Source organism: Pleurodeles waltl, chromosome 8, assembly GCF_031143425.1.
Source record: "Pleurodeles waltl isolate 20211129_DDA chromosome 8, aPleWal1.hap1.20221129, whole genome shotgun sequence".
Taxonomy (NCBI): domain Eukaryota; kingdom Metazoa; phylum Chordata; class Amphibia; order Caudata; family Salamandridae; genus Pleurodeles; species Pleurodeles waltl.
The window spans coordinates 1,467,369,139-1,467,392,914 of NC_090447.1; the positions used below are offsets into that span (position 1 = coordinate 1,467,369,139).

Consider the following 23,776-nt stretch of genomic DNA (forward strand, 5'->3'; position numbering starts at 1 on the left):
AAATTACTGTAACATTATAAGCTGCTGATAAAGACCTGGACATAACCAAATGAGAAAATCACAACCTGGAGGTCTCATCGCGATCTCAAATAATGGCGACAGAAGGCTAACTTTAATACAAAGAGTACAACTTTGTTGGGATTAAGAGCAGAACCTAGTGGAGAAGATCCCATAAGAATAATCTAACGATGAAAAGTTGTACAAGCTCAAGAAGAAAATGTAATGAGAATGGATGACCTTGCACTGATGAAGCTTTCATGAAAAAGAACATATTCAATAGGCATCAAAAGAACTCTTTGAGCAATGAGGAACAGAGAAACGAATTACAGGCTAATAGAACCTCTGCTTCCCCTTGACATGATCATAATAACAGAGAGGTCTGATAGAAGAGGATCTATCAAATACCTATTTCCGACTCCACACACGCGGGTGAAAAAGGTTTGCCTTTTCATGTGGACCTTCACCCACATGCTTATCACGTTTCATCATCAGATCCACACTTGGGGCCAGATGTAGGAAAGAAACATTTTGCGAGTTGCAAATAGCGAGTCATAGCGACTCGCTATTTGCAACTCGCAAAATGTTATGCAGTACGGTGTCTCAGACACCGACTGCGACTCGCAATGGGGTCGCAATGACCCACCTCATCAATATTCATGAGGTGGGTCGCAAATTGCGGCCCCATTGCGAGTATAGGCACTCGCAAACATGGAGGCCTGCTGACGTCAGCAGACCTCCATGTTCGTGACTGCTTGATCAATAAAGCAGTTTTTTTTTTTTTAAGTGTAGCCCGTTTTCCTTACAGGAAAATGAGCTGCACTTAAAAAAAAAACGAAACCTTTAGTTTCGTTATTTTTTCAGGGCAGGGAGTGGTCCCTTGGACCACTCCCTGCCCTGAAAAAATATTTTTGGGTCCAGTCACAAACTGGAAGGGGTCCCATGGGGACCCCTTCCAATTTGCGAGTGGGTTACCATCCACTTGAAGTGGATGGTAACTGCGATGCCATTTGCGACCGCGTACGCGGTCGCAAATGGTATTGCATCCCACTGTGACTCGCGAATAGGAAGTGAACACCCCTTCCTATTTGCGAGTCGGAAATGCATATTGCGAGTTGGTAACGACTCGCAATATGCATTTCTGCATTGGCAAACGCGTTTAGCGAGTCGCAAACGGCAAATTTTGCCGTTTGCGACTCGCTAAACGTTTGTTACATCTGGCCCTTGGAGTGGTACTAAACACCAGGTGGGCCCAACCCCACTCATGAAAGGAACATTGAGATATCAAGAAGCCTGTCCTGTGGGCTATGGTGGCAGCTTCCGTAGCGTTATCTCATGAAAAAAGATTAAAATTGCCCAGGACGAGACCACAGCAGAAATTAATTTTTGAGGGCCCTCTGCAAGGCTAAAAACACAGTTGATGCTCTTGGTGCAATGATTGTGCCACAACATCGACATGGTCAACATGTTTCATTCAGAACTTAAATTTTCAAACTTCTTCAGGACCTATGATATAGGATGGCGAGCCCTCAAATTGCAGAGTGCACTATTCCATAGAGAACACGCTAATATCAATCACAAGTGCTCATATGCATTTGTTACTACTCCTACTGTCCAGGATATGTTGGTTGTGCTCATGAAATTATCCCACGCTTTTCTTCCTGTAGGAATAGGAGACACAGAAATGTCATAATGCTATTGCTAAGAATTCTGTATATACAAGCTAAGAGAAACTCTTATTGTGAAGATGTCTGTATAATTCCCTGCAAGCTTGTGAACAAATAAGTATCCCGTATCATCTGTTCCTTCCACCCTTGTGCACGAGGTGCATGATCACACAAAAGCCAGCATGTGTCAAACACATATTCACCCGTAAAGGTGAGTGTGTAGTAAATGGGTCTACACAATGGTGGACGGTTCGATGAGCAGGTGATATGAGAAGACTGCATTGTGGTCACATCTAGAAGACATAATTTTGATTTTCACGTGTTTCTCCTGCTAGGGCCATCAAAAGGATGTGAGGAACATGACCTCGGTAAGAAACCCGTCTGAAGAAGAAGACAACCTCAAGAAATAACCTCACAAAGATAAATATCACATCTGTCTACATCATGGTGCACCTTTCTATTAAAAACCCACAGGAAGAGGAGTTCCTGAACAATTAGCAAAAGTTGTAAGATACAAGACTACAGTAGTAAGAAAAGACCACCTTGGGACTTCCAAAAGACAACTGGAGCACACAACACCATGAAGAACACATTCTTGAAAAGTCAGCAAGAGGTAGAGCTCAATGAATGAGGGAATGAGAGCAACATACTGTCTTCCAAACAAAACTAGTAAGGTGCAATGTCCTAGTAGTACATGAGAAAATAGTCCATGTTCCAGCTCAGTTGTTTCACAATATGTGTGATACTGGGCATATCTTCTGAGCTTGCTATGCCTCACTTGCGCACTTGAAAGGCAAAAGCATGAGAAGGTTCCTTGAAGTGATATGGGGGTATACGTTTGCATGCAATAAGTCAATTGTACCATTGTTTGTTACCAACGTAACAGATTTTAAGCAATAAAGGAGTTTTGCGGATCCAGAGGTTACTGTGTGATTACACTGCACCGTGCAGCACAATGAGACACCAATCCTTGGCCATGGCTGGCGTAAACAGCTGTGAAACAACAGCACTGCCCTCTGTTCCATTTAATGTACAATGCGTTATAAAATGCATACGCACCGCCCCTCTCTTGCACTTAATGCACAACGCATTATAAAAGGCATAATCTCACTTTGCTTCGAAATGGCGACTGTGTAGTTCCAATCCCCACCCCTGCACTTACAGTATGATTGTGTTCCACAATCCAGGAGCTTCCTCCCTGCACAAACCACGTACACCAATCCATTTCTTTTACTGCCTTGGATTGAACTGTGGCACCGGTTGTGATCCCAAGAGACTCATATTACCCATAGTGCATCAGAGCTGGTATTTATGCAAAGTTAAGTTTCAAGCTTCCCTCCACTGGAACCTATCTAAGCCTTTCCAAATAACTATAGGCAGAATGTATCCAGAATCCAGAGCCTGTGGTCACAGAAGGTAGTTTAAAATATCAGATGTTGTAGGTAACTGGATCACCTAAACCACCTCTATTAGACTGAAGAATGGTAAATAAATTATCAAAGGAATGTTGTGCCCTATTCTAGATTTCATTTGACTATTATTATTTGCACCCATCAAGAGTGGTCTTTGCAGGTCGATACAGATTAAATGATACAGGAAGACCAGCCTCCCCAACGTGTGTGCTGTAACGAGGTCCAGCCTCCCCAACGGGTGCGCTGTAACGAGACGAAGCCGCCCCGACATGTGCGCTGTAACGAGGTCAGCGGGACCTTCCTGCATGCACTTTGGGGCTGCCCGATTATTCAAGCATACTGGGCCACAATTACTCAAGAGCTCACTGCCATTCTGCAGGTCACCATCTGACTACAACCGAAATTCTTTCTCGAGGGGGTTCGACCACGATGTGGACACCTGGTGGACCAAGGTCCTATTCAGTGGCTTGGGCTTGGTAGTGGCCAAAAGGGATGCGACCATGCTCTGGGGGGGCACAAGTGACCCTTACCTTACAAGAATGGAGGATGGGCACGGACATGCACACGGCTGCAGAAAAAGTCAACTATAACAGCAGGGATTGTACCCATAACTTTTAGGTGTGGGGCAGCTGTCTCAAATTCTATGCACTGGGGTCATCAGAGGAAGGTGTGGGGCCTCCACCAAATTCCAGTGCTACCTAAAACCAAACAAACCAGGGGATAACATGCAAGTTTTTCCTTCTCTTAGATGCTCGTTGGATGTCCTACGCTTTGCAAATCACAATAATGGCTCTGTGGTTCACTCTCTGAATTGTTACGGGTGAATGTTGGGCACCACTGTGAGCTGTTTATTTTCAAAAATAAAAATACATTTAAAAAAACAAGAGTGGTCTTCAGAAGAAACTTTTGAAAGGTATGGCGCTTCTTCCTGGTGATTTTTTCCGAATAGACTGCAGATCTCCTTCCGAAGGCCCGGCCAAGTCCTGCTGTAGTGTGACCAGAGGGTGTCACTGCTGCCACTGTGCCCGCTTTTCCACCTGAGGGTCTGCAGTGGCTGCTACTGCAGGCAGTGTCCTGACCCCAAAAATGTGCAGGGAGACTATAGGGGCAAGTTCAAGGGAGCCTCTCCAAACATCCTCCCAACACTGACTTTATTTTTTGTACTGCAGCATCCTGACACGTGTCAGCGTCTTCAGAGTGATTTGGGAATGTGAGTGAGAACGTGGGAGTGCAACTAGGTTGGGGGTGGGGCTGTAAGTAAAGTCTGGGTGAGCATCTGAGAGGGCATGATGGTGGAGGGGAGACAAAATGGCGAAAAAGGGCAGGCAGAAGGCACATGAGCGATATGGATGTTTCCATAGGCGACGTGGGAAGAGGAAGATTAGGGGTGCAGAGGGAGGGGAATACAGGGTAGGGATGGGATAATGATTTGATGAGTGAAAGAGGGGATGCATGGAACTCATGACAGTAAGAATTACAAGCATTAAGGGGTCACAGGAAATGTACAGGAGTCTAGCTCTGGTTTGGGTCATGGAGAGTAGAGAGGGAGGAATAGGAGTACAGATGGGAGGACGTTCAAGGTAGATATTGGCGGAAATCACAGCGTATGTTACTGTTTTTTTAGTGAGTCCTAAGTACATCTTTAGTGAATCCTTTGGGCTATTTCTTGAAGAGAGACTTGATAGAATAGAACAAGAGACAGCACGCCCACCCAGTCAATCCCTGCTAGATTCTTCCTCTGAACATCCTCAACTTGGGTTTGCCCGCCATTCTTAATATAATACATTTTTCTACTTTGCGTCAGAATAATATCAGTCTGGGGGGTGAGGACCACACCACTGGACACAAAGCCTTGTTTTCTTTTTGTCATGCTGGCTAATCAGTGTGCTTCATCCTATCAGATGAGGGCATGATCCCAATGGCTGCTGTACTCCCATGTGGTTTAAATAAAGATGAGGGAAACCGAATACGGTCTTACAGATGGAAACAAGTTACCCATGGGTACTAGAGCCCTCGAGCAGACATTTTTCCAAATGCATATGATTCTGTCGAAGTTAGCTACGGCCAGCGCAGAGCACTGGCAGATGGCAGCCTGAGACTGAGAGGGGATCAGTTAACAATCACAGCTTAAACCGAAGGAATAACACAGTGCTTCTTCGAAGAGGCATGGACTGAACATCTGCAGATGAGTTAAATTGAGGGCCTGGGGAACAGCAGTGCTGAAATCTACAATAGATTATATATTTCAACAAAATCACTCCTTGCCAGCTACTCTAGTTACAATCAATATCAACTTACATGATGAATGTTTGAGTTACATTCATATATGAACTGAATATTGGGAATGTTCTTATCAGTTAACACAAAATGCCATAAGGGTGTTCAGAGAACTCAAGTTTCATATATATATATATATATATATATATAATAACAAAGTTGAAATCTACATTAGATTATATATTTCAACAAAATCACTCTACTCTAGTTACAATCAATATCAACTTACATGATGAATGTTTGAGTTTCATTCATATATGAATTGAATACTGGGAATGCTCTTATCAGTTAACACAAAATGCCATAAGGGTGTTCAGAGAACTCAAGTTTCATATATATATATATTTATATATGTAAAGAAAGAAGGCGACCAGGGCACTCCAGAACTCATGGAACCGAGATGCGTAGAATCACAGAAAGATTTATTGGTAAAACTCCATGATGATACTTTCCATATCTTATGATCAATACACGAAAAAGTTCAGTAACAGCCTGTTCGTACAGGAATAATAATGTCCATATGTAGTGACCAATACATGCAAATTCAGTAACAGCCAACACGTGTTTCATCCTCAATGGACTTCTTCAAGGCTCATAAGCTGAATTGTATTTAGGAATCACGATGTTACCGTTGGAGTTCCAGGTGAAAATTCAGGGAGACCATGGGGTTCTCCGTAATAATCACAAGGTCCCTTAAAGATCCCGAGACGGGTGATGTAATACGCGAGTCATAAGTAATAAATATCGAGTGTATCCGTAGTAGGAAGAACACTCATGTCGTACATGATACGGTAGCGTTAGCACGCGCTGCCTTGTTTTTTCTCGTGCACAGACACTGGTGTGCTAGTTTCCCGGATTCTGGGGAAACATTGCTTTATTTGTACAGACGTTTCTCACCAAGACTACAATTAGAGTGTTCTTCCTACTACGGATACACTCGATATTTATTACTTATGACTCGCGTATTACAACACCCGTCTCGGGATCTTTAAGGGACCTTGTGATTATTACGGAGAACCCCATGGTCTCCCTGAATTTTCACCTGGAACTCCAACGGTAACATCGTGATTCCTAAATACAATTCAGCTTATGAGCCTTGAAGAAGTCCATTGAGGATGAAACACGTGTTGGCTGTTACTGAATTTGCATGTATTGGTCACTACATATGGACATTATTATTCCTGTACGAACAGGCTGTTACTGAACTTTTTCGTGTATTGATCATAAGATATGGAAAGTATCATCATGGAGTTTTACCAATAAATCTTTCTGTGATTCTACGCATCTCGGTTCCATGAGTTCTGGAGTGCCCTGGTCGCCTTCTTTCTTTACATTTTGTGTAGTACAGCGCAGGACATAGGGGGCTCTTTTATAGGACCACCTGTGTTTTTTGTGCATTTTGAAACCCGTGGTGGTTGGGTTTACCTACCAGGCTGGCACCCTCCACATGTCTATATTTCTCTGTATCTGATACTTAGACTTACCGATATCGGATGTGCGACGCTTTAACACCAACCACTGAATAAAAAAAAAATATATATATATATATATATATATATATATATATAAACAAAGTTCCAGCGTCTCCCAGCTACATCCACCATAACGGGGCGGTGCGAGTTGAGGATTCCGGCAGCCACTTAACAATAGTATTGGCTGTGAGAAAGATCTCTTTGAGATCGAAACGGGTCGCCATTAAATTATTCTTTGCATGCAACAAGTCTTGGAGTGCATGAGACTGCAGCACTTTCGTTGTAAATATATATATATATATATAGACACACACACAGATTTCCATCCGGCCAGGCCTCTTCATTCATTGGTCTATTCAGCTGAACAATCACATTTTGCTTCTGCACAACACAGCATAGAGGAGTGGGTCAGCATATTTAATCTAATGGCTGCCTTGACACTGGAGATTCCGCGTTTAGCCTCATCACATGTGCACAGGTTAAAAAAAATAAGAGTGCACCTCAGTGCCTGTAATGGTGGGCCTGGGCTGCAGGGCCACACCTTTATATTTACATTTGTTATGTGTAAAGAAATAAAATGTACATTTGCCAAGGGCAGACTTATTGGATTTGCCAGTGCTTGTTTTTTAAGTAGGTCTTCACTGAAGTACTCAGCCAGTATATTAATATTGAATGACATAATGTCCCTTATTTATGTTATATTGTCATAAGGAAAGTTATGCTATGTCGTGAACAATGTTATGTTATTTTATTTGATATGTTATGTTATCGTTTAGCATATATTATGTTAGGCGACACTATGTTAGGTTATTTTATATTGTTATGCTGTATAATATTATGTTACTAGCATTTGTCTATGTTTTTCTTGTATTTAGAGGATTATAATTGAGGCCCCAAGGGGGATCCAGAATATCCCTCATTTTGTCTAAGACAATTTTTTGATTTCCGTTTCGCAGTCTTGCTCAGTCATTTACCAAAATGCCCACCCCAAGGTTTCTAAAATGCCAAACCCTAGATGGCAGTGCAGAGCTGTAATCCTGCATGCCCCTAAAAGCAGAGCCTAGGATGGGGCATCTATAATTTTCCCACTAGAACACTATTTGAATCCCAGAGCTATTTTGTAATTTCCACCAGTCCAATATGCTTGTAGCTGTTGTCCTCATGCATCAATTTGTGGGCGGGGTAAATAAAGCGAATGCCATCTATGTTTTTTTTCAAGTTAATACATTGTTATTTTATTACCATTAAAACCTTTAAAAAATGTGTCCTTGTGCGATTCTGGACAGAACATTAAAGCACAAGGCCCAAACTACACATGGGACAGGTTGTTTCGGTGTTGTTTCCAAATTGCAACATTCTGACTAATCTGATTGGTTGAAACGTCAGGAGCATGGACCAATAAACAAGCAAGATGAAGTACTTTTAGATCTGTGAAGGGTGAGGTGAGCAGCATAGAATCCCCTGGAAATGTAACACATTCTACCCTCGCCTAGACACTTTATATTAATGTAATTATTATATTGTACTTGTTCTATATGACTCTGTGGTTTTGTCTGTAGGAATGCTCCAATACTCTTCAAACAGAGGTAACTGTTCCACAAAGAATTAATTTCAACTTGCAGATGGTTGTGGTTCTCACACATATCGTACCATGCATAATTTCATAGGTGCTACAACTGGATAATTATGTGTTAATACCGGCCGCCTAATAGTGCAGCGTGTGAGCAGCGAATGTGCTATGCTGGCAGAACCGCAATTGAGCTTGAATTGTGACAACAAAACTGCAGATATTAGTCACTGAACAGACACTGGCAAATCCAGACAGTGGGAGCTACAGAGGATTCTAGGGCACTCATGGAAGATCTTGAGTGCAGAAGAGGTTGAATAAATATACAACAATAAAGTTCTGCAATGCCAGGGAAGGAAGGAATCAGCAGTGTGGTGTGGCAAGGTCGCACTGCCACTTGCCCATTTTTGATCATTTTTAAAATGAGGCCTCCCAAGAAAGCCACATTTGCTTCAAGGCTGATCACTGCCATCAACAAACTAGCCAATCGCACTTAGAAAAGATTGCAATGCACCTCTTTCGGGCCCTCTCTGTGTTGGTCACTGTCTCCATCAGGAACATGGTCAAGACTGATTTGCAGATGGCTGGGTTCAAAATGGGGTGGCATGGTGAGCAAAATAATTTATGGATTAAACCCTGATCTGTGACTGGGGGTGAATGTTTGACTGGCTCTCCATCATTTGTGTTTGTTTGTTTTTGTCGCCCTAAATGCGCCGGGTATCCCAAACGTAGGTTGTGGGCTCACTGTGCCACTGGATTCAAGCTAGCCTGATGAAGGGTGATACCCTGAAACGGGTCCCAGGATGCTTGTTTCCGGTCCAGGGAGGACCTGGCCTATCGGTTAAGGCTGGACTGTACCTATGGAGAACAGGATCAGGACTGATTTGCACATGGCTGGGTCTAAATTGGGGTGGCATGGTGAGCAAAAGAATTGATGGGTTAAATCCAGATCTGTGACTGGGGGTGAATGTTTGATTGGTTCTGCATTCCGTACATCATTTGAGTTTGTCAATCTGAGGGTCTGCCAGCTGGATTACACAATACAGTCCACAACCACATATCAAAAAGAGACAGAATTTTTTTTTTCACAGATTCAGACCCTGCCCACACTAAACAGAGAAAAGCTGATCATTGATTAAAGACAGTTCATAACATTTATATTAAGACATGAGATCAGGGTGACTCCAACCCTTCAAACAGTTAATGGCTTGACTTTGCCTGCACTGTATTTCAGTCTGGTATGATGCATCCTCGTGTTGACGTAGCATAGGGATAAACAGAAAGTATTCGAAGAAATGTGATACAGACCTACTCGCCCTCAATGGATCTTGCGTTTCAGTTATTGAGATGATATGATAGGGGAGTCCATATTTCATTTTTTTTTAGCTCTGGTATGAGCCAAGATCTTTTGATTTTACTAAAATTATATATATCATTTATTTAATATTGACATACTTATAGGGACTTTCAGCGTGCTCTCTTCATCCCCTGGTCTTCTGGTGTGTCATTCACATATTTCTTCCACCCAGTGTGGCATACAGCATGAGGCAATGAGACAGCCCATTTCACCTATTGGCTCCCTTTACCGTGAGTGACAGCATTCTGCACATCCACATTCCACATATAATATAGCCCCCTTATTACCGGAGGAACATAATTGTAATGTATGTGAGGCCAAAAAATATTTGTAGGCATTTTTTCAATTAGTGGTGGCCCACCAGCTCCCTCAAAAAAACATTTTACAAAACAAAAGCAATGATGCACCCAAACAAGCATTGCAAAAGCCAAAAGACAGGCAACCAACACAGGCATATTTGCTTTTCTAATGCTTATTTATATATGTGGTTAGTGACAATGCAGGGATTTTATTTTTGTGTGACCAAGGTATATCTATTAGTATGAATTTGACAGATGTGTGTGTGACTATATTTCTGAAATGAAATGGATAAAGTCATAATCAATCTTATGTTTTTGAAGGAACCTGGAGTATCCCAAAACCTCAGAGCTTGGGTGAATGGCTGACATGTTTGTCAAATGTAAATGCATCAAAGAGGTCCACTAAGTGAACTTAACATGAAATTCTGTTTTTATTTGCAGAGACATGTTGAAATTCAGATGCTATATTAGACAGATATCATACTCTTTTCTTGCCGACGTCAAGTATGTTACTCAGAACATTAATCTGTATATTCAATATATATTTTTCTCTTGTGTTTTTTTCCTCACAACTTGCTGGTAAGTTTTGCCTTTCATTCTTTTTGGTTACTCATGTACTTAAGTCAGCTTGTTATCTGCCCAACACATTTGTATTTTAGACATATTAAGAGGATTTTAAATTAAATATCCTTTGCATATTAGAACAAAGCTAGAGAAAAATATTTTGTTCAGACGTGATATTTGTTAACATTCACACAGCAGTGACTGAACCTTAGACAACCCAACTTACTGTGGCCTCCAGGAGAGCCTGAGTGTGATATACCTTGTCAAAGTCTCATCACAAACAGAAGTGTCACTTTTGAAATGTGTCTTAAAAGATATATACCTTGCACAGTAGATTATTTTGATTTTTATTTCCCAGACTCACTTTTCAAATTTGCACTAAATGAGCCTCAATATTCTAGGTACATTTCCAATGATAGGTTCTGCACACTTAAAGAACTGAATGATATATCTTTGTCTTTGCCATGGTCACTAAAGGTTAATTTAAGTATTTCAAATGAACCCATTATTTTTAAAGTAGATTGTCAGCCGTGTCTGAAAAGATGTCCTTCTGACCCTTCTTCCATTAGAAATGTGGCTCAGTGCCTAGACTGACACCAATGAGAGAATCCTTATTTTCTGTGTCTTCCATCATGTGTGCTCGTGTTGATTTGTGACACTTTGAGCCAATTTGCGTTGCCATGGAAATTCAAAATCCAATTTATCTTAAAACACTGAGTCACCTTAATTAAGGTTATATACCTGAGAGTGAACCATCCTTTCCGAAAATCATACTTTGATATTGCAACTTGGTGGAGACTATACATATATAAATTCACTCATAGATATTTGTAGCATGGATGCGGAAATGCATTTTACCAATATCCCGTGTAATGTGCATGCACAGTGCTATTAATAACCATCGTAATTATAAAGTGTAAAGGCTAAATCCATCCTTGTTAGTATCCTCAGGACACCCAACTGTGGTAAATCAATCATATCCACTAAGCTTCTGAAGCATTAGTCACCCTGCCCTGCTCACTGAAACGTGAGCGATTGACACATTTTACTTCTAATCCAATCCGGGGGCTACCCATCTTCTGGCTCTTCGGTCCCATGGTTTCACTTACTGTGCGTCCTTCTGTGACCTTATCGAAAACTAATTTAGTGGAATCTAAAGTTATAATCCACTCCTCCTTGTCACATTCTCCCGACTGTTACATTTACTTTACGTATGGTGTCTTCTAGCTGCTGTCAATAGAGAATTGTTGATCACTTTAACCCCCCCTAACCACCCATAAATAAACAAACATTGGCAAAGTCAATAGGCCTTGGTTTAATATATTAGCTTGTGCAGCCCATTAGAGTCTGCAGGATAGGAAAATGGGGGCGATAGATGTTAAATAGTCCCTCATGCAGTGTAATCAAAGTACATGAGCAGAAGTTGAAGGCTACCAACAAACCGCCAATTGCATTGGGTGAGAGCTTACTACTCCACTGGGATAAGCCAAAACATGATTGAACCAAGACAAAGGGCTTGATTTAGATTTCAGTGGACGGATTATGCTGTCACAATGGTGACTGATATCCCGTCCGCCGAAATCTAAATCAGGCCCAAAGTCCCAAGCCAATAGCTGAAAGAAAGAAATCCAGTGGTTGGAAAGGGCAGACCCAAAAGCCACCCCTTTTCTATCTGAAAGAGGAGTTTTGTTTGACATCTGTCAAATAACAAATGGGTAAAAAAGCCTGATTTTACACTATTTTCACCTGTACAAACTAATTGACTTTGCTCTTCCCTGAGTGACCCGCCCCCCCCCCCCACCAGGAGAGCATCTTGAGAGAGCATCTTCACGTGAATCAAGACACTTCGGATGATACACTGTGAATGCTAACACCTTATTGTTATTCCCACCAGTCCAGGAAGGGTAGAAACTAGAATGTAAGGAAATCAAAAGGACGAGTGGATTAAGATAGAGAGGAAAATGCAATAAATTAAATACACAAACAGAGTAACTGGACTAAAGAGATGGACTGAAAATTTAAGAAAATAGATTAATGATGACAGTACTAATGGAAGAGGGAAATATAAAGTATAAATGAAACAAAAAGTTATTAAATGGGGGGTGATATGTTTAAGCTAAACATAGGAAAAAAAGGCTGAAACAAGGCGAGACAAGAAAAAAAAAGTTTCCATTAATTTAAACGTGAATAGGAGGAATAAATATTGACATTCCATAAAAAATGCATGATGAAAAACTTTAAATTTAGGATGGACAAAAACAAATACAGGAATACTGAAGCATAATAAGCGTTAACAACAAATGTGAAAGGATGGCTAACTGCAATTAAGAAGAACAAGCAGTGTTTTTGGAGAAGACAGAATAACACTACAAAATCTCTAACTTTTCTTCGATTCCTGCCAATGTAGGCCGACACTAAAATACAAAGACATGTAAGACCTGCCAATCACTGCTGCTGGAGTTAGACAGAACTAATATGAATATTCCTCACCAGGGACACCTGTGGGGAGACAGAGAAAACAACACTAGATCAACCTGCCCGAGCATCTGGATCACTTAGGAAGATGGTACCCTGAAAATTGAATGCTGCAGGTCACAAAATGACAGCTCACATGATCAACTGCTACCAGAAACTGGGGGGAAAGTTACCAAGCCAACTTCTGCTGATGCCAACAGAATACAGTGCCCTGACCGCCATGATATGCTGGATGGATGGAGATGCTGCAGAGGTGCTGATGAAGGAAGAGTGGTCAAAACTAGCTTGAGCCACCAGACAAGCCCATTGATTCCGCCAAAGTGTCCTGTGTGTATTCCTGCTTGTAAAACCTCTGTACTCGCCATCTTGAGGAACCAGCAAACTTACCCATCAATTTCATCATCATGGTCTGTTGTGACAGTTTTGTTCAGACCAGTCCTCATGAGGAAAAATACCAACACTCCCACTAGTTTTACTAATGTGGCCTTGGTGTGTTACCTGGAAAGATACTGATCACGGCAGGGTCGTTGTTGTCTTGGAAAACAAAAAAAACTTGCATATCGTTTTTGGATTGCTTCCTAATATGCAAGTGTTGTTCAGGGGAATTATTTTTAAGAATACTTTAATTTAATGTTTACATCTTCATACAGTACATGCTGATTAGTGAGAGAGAAGACATGTCAACACAAGGAATCCTCTTGAAGTTGCCCACCCATATTTCCAAGTGTCCTGCGTTGAGAGGTAAGCTCAACCATGTGCATGATAAATCTGAGGGAGAGGAGCCACCATGTGGATGAGGTCCACCATGTGCATGATAAACCTGAGGGAGAGGAGAAATCATGTGCAGAAGATCCACCATGCACCTGGTAAACCAGAGGGAGGGGAGCCGCCATGTGCATGATAAACCAGGGGGAAAGAAGCCATCTAGTGCATAAGTTCCACAATGTGCATCATAAACCTGAGGGAGAGGAGCAACTATCTGCATACGATCCACCAAATGTATGATAAACCTGAGGGAGAGGAGCCACAAGATTCACCATGTGCATGATAAACCTGAGGGAGAGGAGCCACCATGTGCATAAAATCTACCACATACATCATTAACCTGAGGAAGAGAAGCCACCATGCCTATAATGTACACAATGTGCATGATAATTCCGAGCGAGGGGTGCCTCCAAGTGCATAAGGTCATCATGTGTAGGATAAACATAAGGGACAGGAACAAATATATGCAAGATAAACCTGAGGAAGAGGAGTCACCATGTGCACAAAGTTTACCATGTGCATGATAAGTCTGAGGAAGAGAAGCCACCATGTGCACAAGGTTCGTCATGTGCATGATAAACCTGAGTCAGGGGAGCCACTTTGTGCATGATCAACCTGAGAGAGAGGAGCCACCATGTACATAAGGTCCACCATGTGCATGCTAAACCTGAGGGAGAGGAGCCACAATGTGCAATATAAGCCCAAGAGAGAGAAGCCACCATGTGCATAAGGTCCACCATGTGCATGATAACCCTGATGGAGCGGGCCACCATGTGCGTAAGAGGAGCCACCACCATGGGTGTAAGCTCCACCATATGCATAATAAACTGAGGGAGTGGAGCAGAAGGCACACTGAATTAGCCAACAGCCCAGCTCTCGCAGGTGGGTAATACCTTACTCGCAAGTGATTGACTGGACAGGAGGCTTTAATGTGCACAACAAATTGATTAAGTGGCTTCCAAGCATGGAGAGCTGAGCGTTTTCATAGATGTTATTTCTTTTTAATGCATTTAAGGATTTTATTGAGAGCCACATCCCACATAAATTACACCTCAGTGTACTGGGGGCACAGGATGAGCAAAGAGCCAAGATACTTGTCACATGATGGGACATAGATGTGGAGAAGATCCATAGAAAGTCAGTAATGAGAGACTGTGGTCCATCTTAGGACTCTGCAAAGTTGTGTAGGTGCCATGAAATATTTTCAGGATTTCTGATGTTTACACTTCTCAACCTTTCTAAATATCTTGGTCTAAGATTCCCTTGTCTTGTGAAACTTTTTCAGTGCGTTGCCAGCTAATTTTGCACTGAGAGTTAATGGCCACTTTCTTCAAACTCAGCCAAAGTGGCAAATCTATACAGAGGTTTTTTCTGCAGGTTTACATGTTGAAGGGTTTTTCTATGCAACTTAGGAAATGTATTTAGATGTTCGTGTCTGCAGTTATACCTTTCATGGCAATAGCAGCAAAACTGCACAGCCTTTTTTTAAAGGCCCAGACTTCATCTACTCCTCCTGGAACTAAAAAGGCCAATTTTTGGGCAGGGGTATGTGCCACAAACCCGTTCCAAGCTCCTAGAGGGTTTAGCACTGATCGGGTGAGCCCAGGCAAGGTCATGTCTAAAATGCTTTCTTGCACATGCAAAGATGACACATGAAGGACTTGGTCAGATGCTGCTCTCGGAAAAGAAGATTGAATTACCCTGCCTCTTGATAGTCACCTGTCCTCTCACCCTAAAGCAGAGGTCTCCAAACCTTTTAATGCCGCGCCCCCCAGCTGAAAAATAAAAATCATTGGGCCCCCTCCTCAGACTTTTTCACAATTATTGTATAAAGATGTCAATGTTTAAATATGTCTAGACCTATTTAAACATTGCAGTTAAGTATTGTTACCTTTTTAAAGATGGAATAACATGCTTCTTCTTAAAACAAAGGCCTTTTATCTGTGTAATACTTCTTTTGGCCAGGGTCTGGCACCCACCCTGTGTGCCTTGAGGCCCACCCCCCAGTTTGAAGACCTCTGCCCTAAAGTGACCACAATCATTTATTTTAGATCCCAGCGACCCTTGCCCTTTTGTGTTTTGCACAAGGAGGCATCTCCCTGTCCTCCTAAAATCTAATTCCAGACATTCTCCACTTTCATTATTAGTAGGTAATTGCATTTCATTATGAAGAAGACAAATGTGACGACTTATCTAGCTGGCACACCAACCTGGCTTAGCTATTATAGGGAACTTATGTTTCATTCTTCATGTTAATGTTCTCCACTCGCTGTTTCAAAACTGTTTTTCAGCTTATCCCACCTCGACCGCCCCCTTATTACTGATTCTCTACCTCTATTGACCTGGATTGCTCTTCTGTCCTCTCCATCACGCCCCCCAGGTTTTTATATGAGGACCTCAACCTCAAGGAGTAGACCAACAAGGTCTTCTTCATCACTTCCTTGGGAGCGCAAGTAGGCCTGGAGTAGACCCGCACATAGGCACTTCATTGCTGGCTTGAGTCCCCATGGAGTACCAAGAGCTAGACCCCAATTACAATCTCAGCTTGCAAAAAAAAAAATATTTACCTCATTCCCACCAATTGGGTTTGCATCCAGGGCATCAATCCAGACTGCCCCGCCCCTGAACTGAAGGGTATCATTCTACAAATGGGGATCAAGATGGTTTCTGCAAGATTACCTCCTTGGTGCATCAGCCGCATTTGACATGGCAGGGCACAAAATCCTTCTGTAGAGGTCGCCATTAATGTCCAATGTCTCATAGGATACACTCAAATGGTTCAACTCCTTCTTGTCCAATCACACACAGAGGGTATTGCTTGGAAAGCTTGTCTTCCCAATCCGTCAATTCACCTCTTGGGTTCCACAGGGATTCCCCTATCAGCCTTGCTATTCACCATCTACATCTAAACCAGCTGGTACCTCCCACAAACCCATCACCTCCACTTCCACTCTTCAACTGATGACACTCACAGCCAAAGGTATCAGAAAAGAGTGATCGATTCACAGCTGCAGCCAATGGGCTACTGGCTATGGAGTCCTGAGTGGGACACTAATGTTTCAAGCCAAATGGGTCACCTCCTCAGCCAACTAAAGTCCAAATGCTGCCCACCATCTTGCTTTGGCTAAACTGAATCATTAAATGCAGGTAAGACATCTGGGAATCACCTGGGGTTCTGGCCTCATCCTCAATGCTTGGGCTGGGGCTACAGTACAAATCAAAATCTTCCATTGAAACTCTTCAAAAGGACCCTACCCTCTTACCCCCAGAAGTCCATGGAGTGGGTGCAGGCCCGGTTCTAGCGGGTGGGCAAGGCCCACCCAAACATGACCGTTAGCCCCCTAACAGCAAAAGAGGCCACAGGCAAAGCACCCGTTAAGGGCTTCCTCCATGTTGGCAAAAGTTATTATGTTTCACTTTTGTTCACTTTAATTATCAGTCAGCAGGTGCAGTGGCACCAGATCCCAGGTCCCAGGCTACCTCCAGAACTGTCGAAAATTGGGCACAAATTAGCCCTCCCAATCCAGATATAAATTCCAGGAACCGGGCCTGAGTGGGTGCAAGAGAGCTGGTCATTCTTTCGTCGACTGTGGTCATGTCCTATATGCTACTCTTCCCTCATACCAGACTGAAAGACTGCCAAGACCCAAAATGCAACCAGGCGCCTCATCTCTGGTCTAAGAACAACATCAACCCCTGACATCACCACTAAAAACCCTGCACGGACTATCAGTGCAAGCAAGAGTCGAGCCCAAGACCCTTTGCAAGGATCAACCCTAGATACCTTCATGAAAGATACAAAGATACCAACCACCCTGCCACAAATTGGTTGTTTTGCAGTAAACAACCAACTTACCACGCCTCGAACCTGAAGCAAAAACAGAGGCAACAGGCGATTTGCAGTTTCTTGCATTTCGACTTGCAACAAACTGCCCTCAAACGTCCACAAAGCTCTTACCTACAACACTACTAGCGCTGCTGGCATCTTGGCAGCCACCCTGTGCCCCTATAACAGGACCAGACGTCTCCCCCTTCCCTCTGCTGGCCGCCCCAACCCTCCTCTAATGATGCTCCTGTAACAGGATCCTAGTGGTTCTACATTCCTGAATGAAGCACCAGTTCTTGCTGTATCTTTAAGTGTTGTGTTGTTGCTACCATGAGTATGCTACGTACAACACCTTTGTTCTCGCTGTATACCTAATATTTGTTCCTTCTCTTCACCTGGGCCAGTCAGTGTACACTCTACTCCTATGCCCCACCTATCATAGCTCTAAAGTGCCTAGAAGCAACTAATGGTGGATTGTACACTGCACAAATAAACATAAACATGGAAGGACTACACCCGTCTCCCCTGGCTAAAAACAAGCTCAGGTACACTGGGGCCTGAGTCACAAACGTTTTCCAATTAGAAACCACGTCCTTTGCACCTGCATATCTAGATCTGATTTGACAAGCATTTTCTGTGACTAGCTGTGTCTCACTCCAGGCTTGGGAGTGACTTACTCCTGTATCTGCAGCAGTAAAACACCCCCTGATTCAGAAAGCCTTTTTGCAGTGAGAGGGCATACCTTACCACCTGAAAATACACGCTGCTACACCTCCGCCTAGAGCAGGACACAACTAACTACTTAATGATAATTCTTTATCAAATGGACCTTGAATGTTCCCCCTGAGGAGCTTACTCCTTCCGCAGCTCGTAAATGAGAGATAGCCCTTCTGCCTAAAGTGCCAGCGTGTCCCACCAGTAGAGGCCCCCGTTGTTCTGAGTTGGACCTACACAGAGCCTTAATCGCCTCACATAACCAAGCAAAGGGCAAGCTGAGCTATACTGATTTTGGAATCTCATGCCCTGAATTCAAATCTCGGCATCTCTACTTCACAGTGTTGTGTGATCCTGGGCAAACCACTGCACATTCCTGTATCTGGCCAGCTCGAAACTCTTAGAAACAAACCACTCCCCAGAACCAAGCGTCCCATAAAACGGGACATCTCCAACGAGTCTTGTCAGCTCGCCGGCTAATAATGCTCATTATTCCACCTAAACGAGCATGTTTTGCTTTCAGGATGCCCGCGTGTTCCCTCGCGTGGAAGGAATGGCTGCTGCTTCCCCGCTCATACAATATAGATGACATCCCACTTGTGAGAACATCTTTTCGCGGGACCAACGTGTCCCTTCCTTTGGAAGTAATCCCTGTGATGAGAACATTCTGCTCTGGCTTTTATGTCGTCCCAGGGGGGAGTTTTCTGCAAAAGGAGCCGGTCAGACTCTTGTTGAGAAACGCGCAATTCAAATGTTTGTCTTTTTTTTGGCGTGCTGCCCCCCTCGAACCAATGGTGGACCCCCACCCCCCACCCCCCTCTCCTCCGCTACTCTGCGCCTTCACAGCGACCTTGTCGGAGTCCTGTTTCTTGTTTACATGTCTCATTCGTTTTTGTGCTTGGAGACTGACACCCTTGAAGGGGATCGTGGTCAGATCAGTGCCGTAACAAAAGTTGAGCCCCCCATCCCCCTCACAAAGTACATGTAGTGGTCCCTCTCCCGGACTCGGTCAGGAGCTCTCAGGCCAGGGCACTTGGCTTGGGGGTAGGAGTGGGGGGAGGGGGGATGGGCTGGGGTCTAATGTTGCACCAAATGACCAGTCTGAACCGTCGCTCAGAAGGGGGTCTCCAGAATCCACACCGAGGGGATGACAGGAGCGAGTTGGAAACAGAGGAGGGAAGGAGGGCTGAGGTGGAGATGGAGGGCAAGATGGAGGTGGGGTGAGAGGAGGAAGAAAATTGAAGGGAAAGGAAAGGAAAGGAAAGAGGGTTGAGCTAGAGAAGAACGAGAAATGAGAATGAGTGGGTAAGGGGAAGACATCAAGGGGACGGGGTGGAGGGAGGGATAAAAGGAGACAGAGAGGGGACACACGCGGAGAGACGGTGGAGGAGCCGGAGAAGGGGGAAAGTGGAGGTAACCGTGTGGAACCGAGGAAAGGTGGGAGGAAAGTAGAGGGGGCAGGGCGGGAGAAAAAAATGAGCAATGGGGGAGACGAACAACGATTGGGAGAGAGGAATCGGGGAGAGAGGGGAAGCGCGTTCGAAGCCCCAGAAAGGGAAAATGAGGGGAGAGAGAGACGGGCAGAAAGGATGGAACTCGAGAGAAGACAGTTGAGGTAGAGGGTCGAAAAACACGTAAATGGGGGAGAGAAAAAGGGGGCGAGAGAGAGGAGGAGACGCCAGGGAGTGAGAGAGAGATTCGAGGAGAAAGTAAAAGGTCAACGACGAACTGAGAAAAAGAGAAGAGAGTGAGTGTCTCAGAGAGTGAGTGAGTAGGCAAGTTACGGGGTTTGGAAAACATTCTGGTGTCTAGAAACCGTCTTCATACTGTTTTGAGTCCATAGTCTGTTTCTGCCGCGCTAGATCTGTGAGCGCCAAGAAGACGACGTTCCCCACCGAGCACTTTACGAAAGAAAACATAAAATACAAAAATAGATAATGAGGCAGAAATACCGACACAGAGGTAGGAAGTGAAAACGAAAGGTAGGGGGGCGTTCGGGGGCACGACATTATCTGTGAGCCCTCTGCGTCACGCCTGGCACGGTGCCAACATGCTGCCCTCTGTTTGTTGTCTTGTTTTCCAGTGAGCTCTTTGCAGCACACGCTTGGTGCCCCCTTTAAACGCGGAGAGGGTAATGCCCCGGGGTATGCTGGCACTGTTGGCGTATTTTAGGTTATAAAGCCCTGTGAATGCCGAACCCAACAGTGACCAATGCCGACAAGCAACGAAAAATCACCTAAACCACCCTTTCTCCTGGTGCCAGGATCAAAGGTTTCGACCTTTAAAAAAAATACAGCTACATATATAAACAGGTTGTCGCCTGTGCCCAAGATCTGCCAGTGCAGGCCAGGTGGCACATCCGGTCCTGCATATCTGGAGGATTTTGGCTGCCAAGGGTTGGCACACGTGCCAATGGGCGCAGGGCTCCTTGGTTGGCTGATACCGTCATTACTGTAGTGGCAGCCTGAGTTGGCAGCGTGCTCTCTTTTACAGTAACACTGGCTGTGCCAATTAAGACAACCCTGAGAGCTGACTGCTCGCGGCATGTGCAGGGGTGGCATGTCGGCTATGATACCGGAATTCTAATCTCGGAGTTCTTGCTTGGCCAACTCTTGTGATCCTGGGCTCATCATTTCATCTTGGTGTGTCCCCATCGTTTTAAACTACACTAGGGCGTCATGCAAGGAGCATGGATTAAGATTTATACGAGAAAATGAGGTTGGGCGTCATTTTATTAAAAGGTGGCTATACTCTGTGCAGCACTGTGCCTGCGTAAGTATACCCATGCCATCCATCCCCCCACCAACCACCCACTCACCTACCCATCTATCCATCCTCTCTTCCATCCATCCACCCATCTATCCATCTCTCATCCATCCACCCATCTATCCATCCTCTCATCCATCGATCTATCCATCCTTTTATCTATTAAGCCGCCTATCCGTCCTCCCATCCATCCATTCACCCACCCATCCGTACATCTACTCGCCCATCTATCCATCCTCTCATCCATCCACCCATCTATCCGCCCTCTCATCCATCCATCCACCCATCTACCCCTCCTTTTATCCATTAAGCCACCAATCCATCCATCCATTCACCCCCCAATCCATACATCTACTCACTCATCTATCCATCCGCCCATCTATCCATCCTTTTATCTATTAAGCCACCTATCCGTCCTCCCATCCATCCATTCATCCACCCATCCATACATCTATTCGCCCATCTATCCATCCTCCCATCCCATCCGTCTATCCATCCATCGCATGCTACGCTCTCTGGCACTTCTGCGGAGCAGCGAGAGACAACTAAAGGCATTGGTACCTGGCAGAGTGCCATCCACCGAACCCCTCACAGTAAACCTGCTGCAGTGCACACATAAGAAGGGGCCCGTCTCACCAGCCATCTGTAAAGGGGGTGCTGTTCTAAGTGTCATCGCCACCGGTCACCCCATCTCATCTGCTGCCTGTAACCGCGTGGAGAATACACACTCTTTCAACCATGCGAAACATAGTTGGAGTGAAGTCAATGTACAGCTCTTAACATTATGTGGCACATCCATGTCATTCATGTCTACCGCTTTCCCTAAACGTATTGACTGCCAGGGGCACCCTTCTCTTCCTCTGGACTACACAACTGCCAGTCACAGTCAGGGCGTTATGCCTGTACCCCTTAAAAGACGCATTGCCCTGTTATGTTTATCACACGGAGTCACCTTCAAACACCCAGAGTTGAATCAATTTCCTAGATGCAGAGTACTTAACTTTCATTCATCCGGCCACCCCTATTGGGCATACCCCTGCCTAAGACATTACGCAGTAAAAAAGACGGGAGAGTTCAGTACAAATACCTTGGCAGCACAGCGTAAACATAGGAAGTAGGAATCTTTAAAGTAGTGCCCTCAGTGGGCCTGGTGTGCTGGACACTGTGCCACCGTCATCAGCATATTGCATAAATGGCTGGCCCTTCACAATCACAGGTCCATTATAAGTTTGGTTGAAAAAAATACGAGGTGTCCCGCCATGACCTAGTCAACAGTGTTCTAAATTGGGTGCTGACTGCCCCATTTTTGATGCATGTGCACTCCTGCACCGTACACATGAACAATGTGGCCCTGGCATGTCTCTCCAGAAGCTCCCTCAGATGTTCAGGCTGACCATCCGTGAGTATTTAGTGCAACCGAAAGACACAAATGGAAATAACAAAGCAAAAACATTGAACACTTGAAGCGGGCTCAAGGGATTTAAGATCTCCATCCATCAAGGTGTATGAGCTACTGTGAGACCTCGCGGACAGTACTCTATATCCAACAAGAGGAGGGAGTCCATGGATCGAATAGCGACTTACGACGCAGTAACATTTTGAGTTCTCCTTTTACGCTTAAGCCTCTTGGCTCTTATTTATATCCATGCTCCTTTGGATGCGATATAGTTGCTAAATTGCTGAATGTAGATCCAGTAAATGTAACACATAACCCCTACTATCCCGTTTCAACAAGTTGTGTGATCCTAGACAAATCATCCCATGAGAGTGGGTCTCAGTTTGCGCTTCTGCTACAATTGTCAACATTGAGAAACAGGCTAAACAGAATTATAAAACAGGGACATTAAGACATAGGTCGTCTGATAAGCACACCTTTTCAAACAACAGACAATACATTCCGTCCATTGTAGCAATGCTCGTTGTAGGGGATGGCAGAAGTTGGCGCGAGGCGCCCCTTACCTGAGGATGGCTGTGTCCCCCTGGCGGACCGTGATGTTGTCGGTGCTCCGGGTAAAATCCACGCTGCGCACGGGAAGCCCTGTGGGGAGAAGGCAGAGCAACCTGAGCAGGAGGAGAGGCAACTGGTTCCGGTCCGGCTGAGACCCACGGCCCACCATATTGCACAAGCGGGCGTCCACGCCAAGAGCAACCCAAAGAATATAAATCTATGCAGACAGGTCTCCGGGAGGTCTTGTAAAATAAATCACACGTGCAAAAAACCCAAAACACTGCCCTCTCCAGCAAAGATCTCCAGGTTCGGTGTCAAGTTCCTCTCGGGGTCCCAGTTGGGTGAAGAAGAATACAAATGAATGGGTGTAAAAGTTGTGTCAATCACTGAGGCGGCCTGTGGTCCATGGGCTGGCGGTGAGTGGACTGTGACCCTGCGCCGATGACCCCTCTCTCCTGGAGTGCCGACGCTCCCGGGGCTGGGGATGTGTGTGTGTGTGTGTGTGTGCACCCTGCACGCTTGCTCCTTCCCAGGCTAACCCACTTTCCCAGGCAGAGGAGAGAGAAAGGGATGGAGGGGGGTGGGGCGGCGAGGGATGCAGGGAGGAGGAGGATGCCGAGGCTGAAACAGAAGCTCTCAGCACTGATTGCGCTGAAGGAGAAAAACAGCA

General features: G+C 44.5%; 1 protein-coding gene across 6 annotated transcripts in view; it reads right to left on the reverse strand.

Annotated features, from left to right (window-relative positions):
• The window catches only part of LSAMP (limbic system associated membrane protein), an 879,557-nt gene extending 855,805 nt beyond the window's left edge, over nucleotides 1-23,752 (reverse strand). The window contains exon 1 of one of the 6 annotated variants that reach the window (XM_069202657.1): nucleotides 23,118-23,751. In XM_069202657.1, the coding sequence (XP_069058758.1) occupies nucleotides 23,118-23,275 (158 nt within the window). In that variant the 5' untranslated portion in view covers nucleotides 23,276-23,751. Of the gene's footprint in view, nucleotides 1-23,117 lie in introns of all 6 variants that reach the window. The other 5 variants (XM_069202656.1, XM_069202658.1, XM_069202655.1 and 2 more) reach the window with 5 other exon arrangements.
• Between the last annotated feature and the right edge of the window lie 24 nt (nucleotides 23,753-23,776).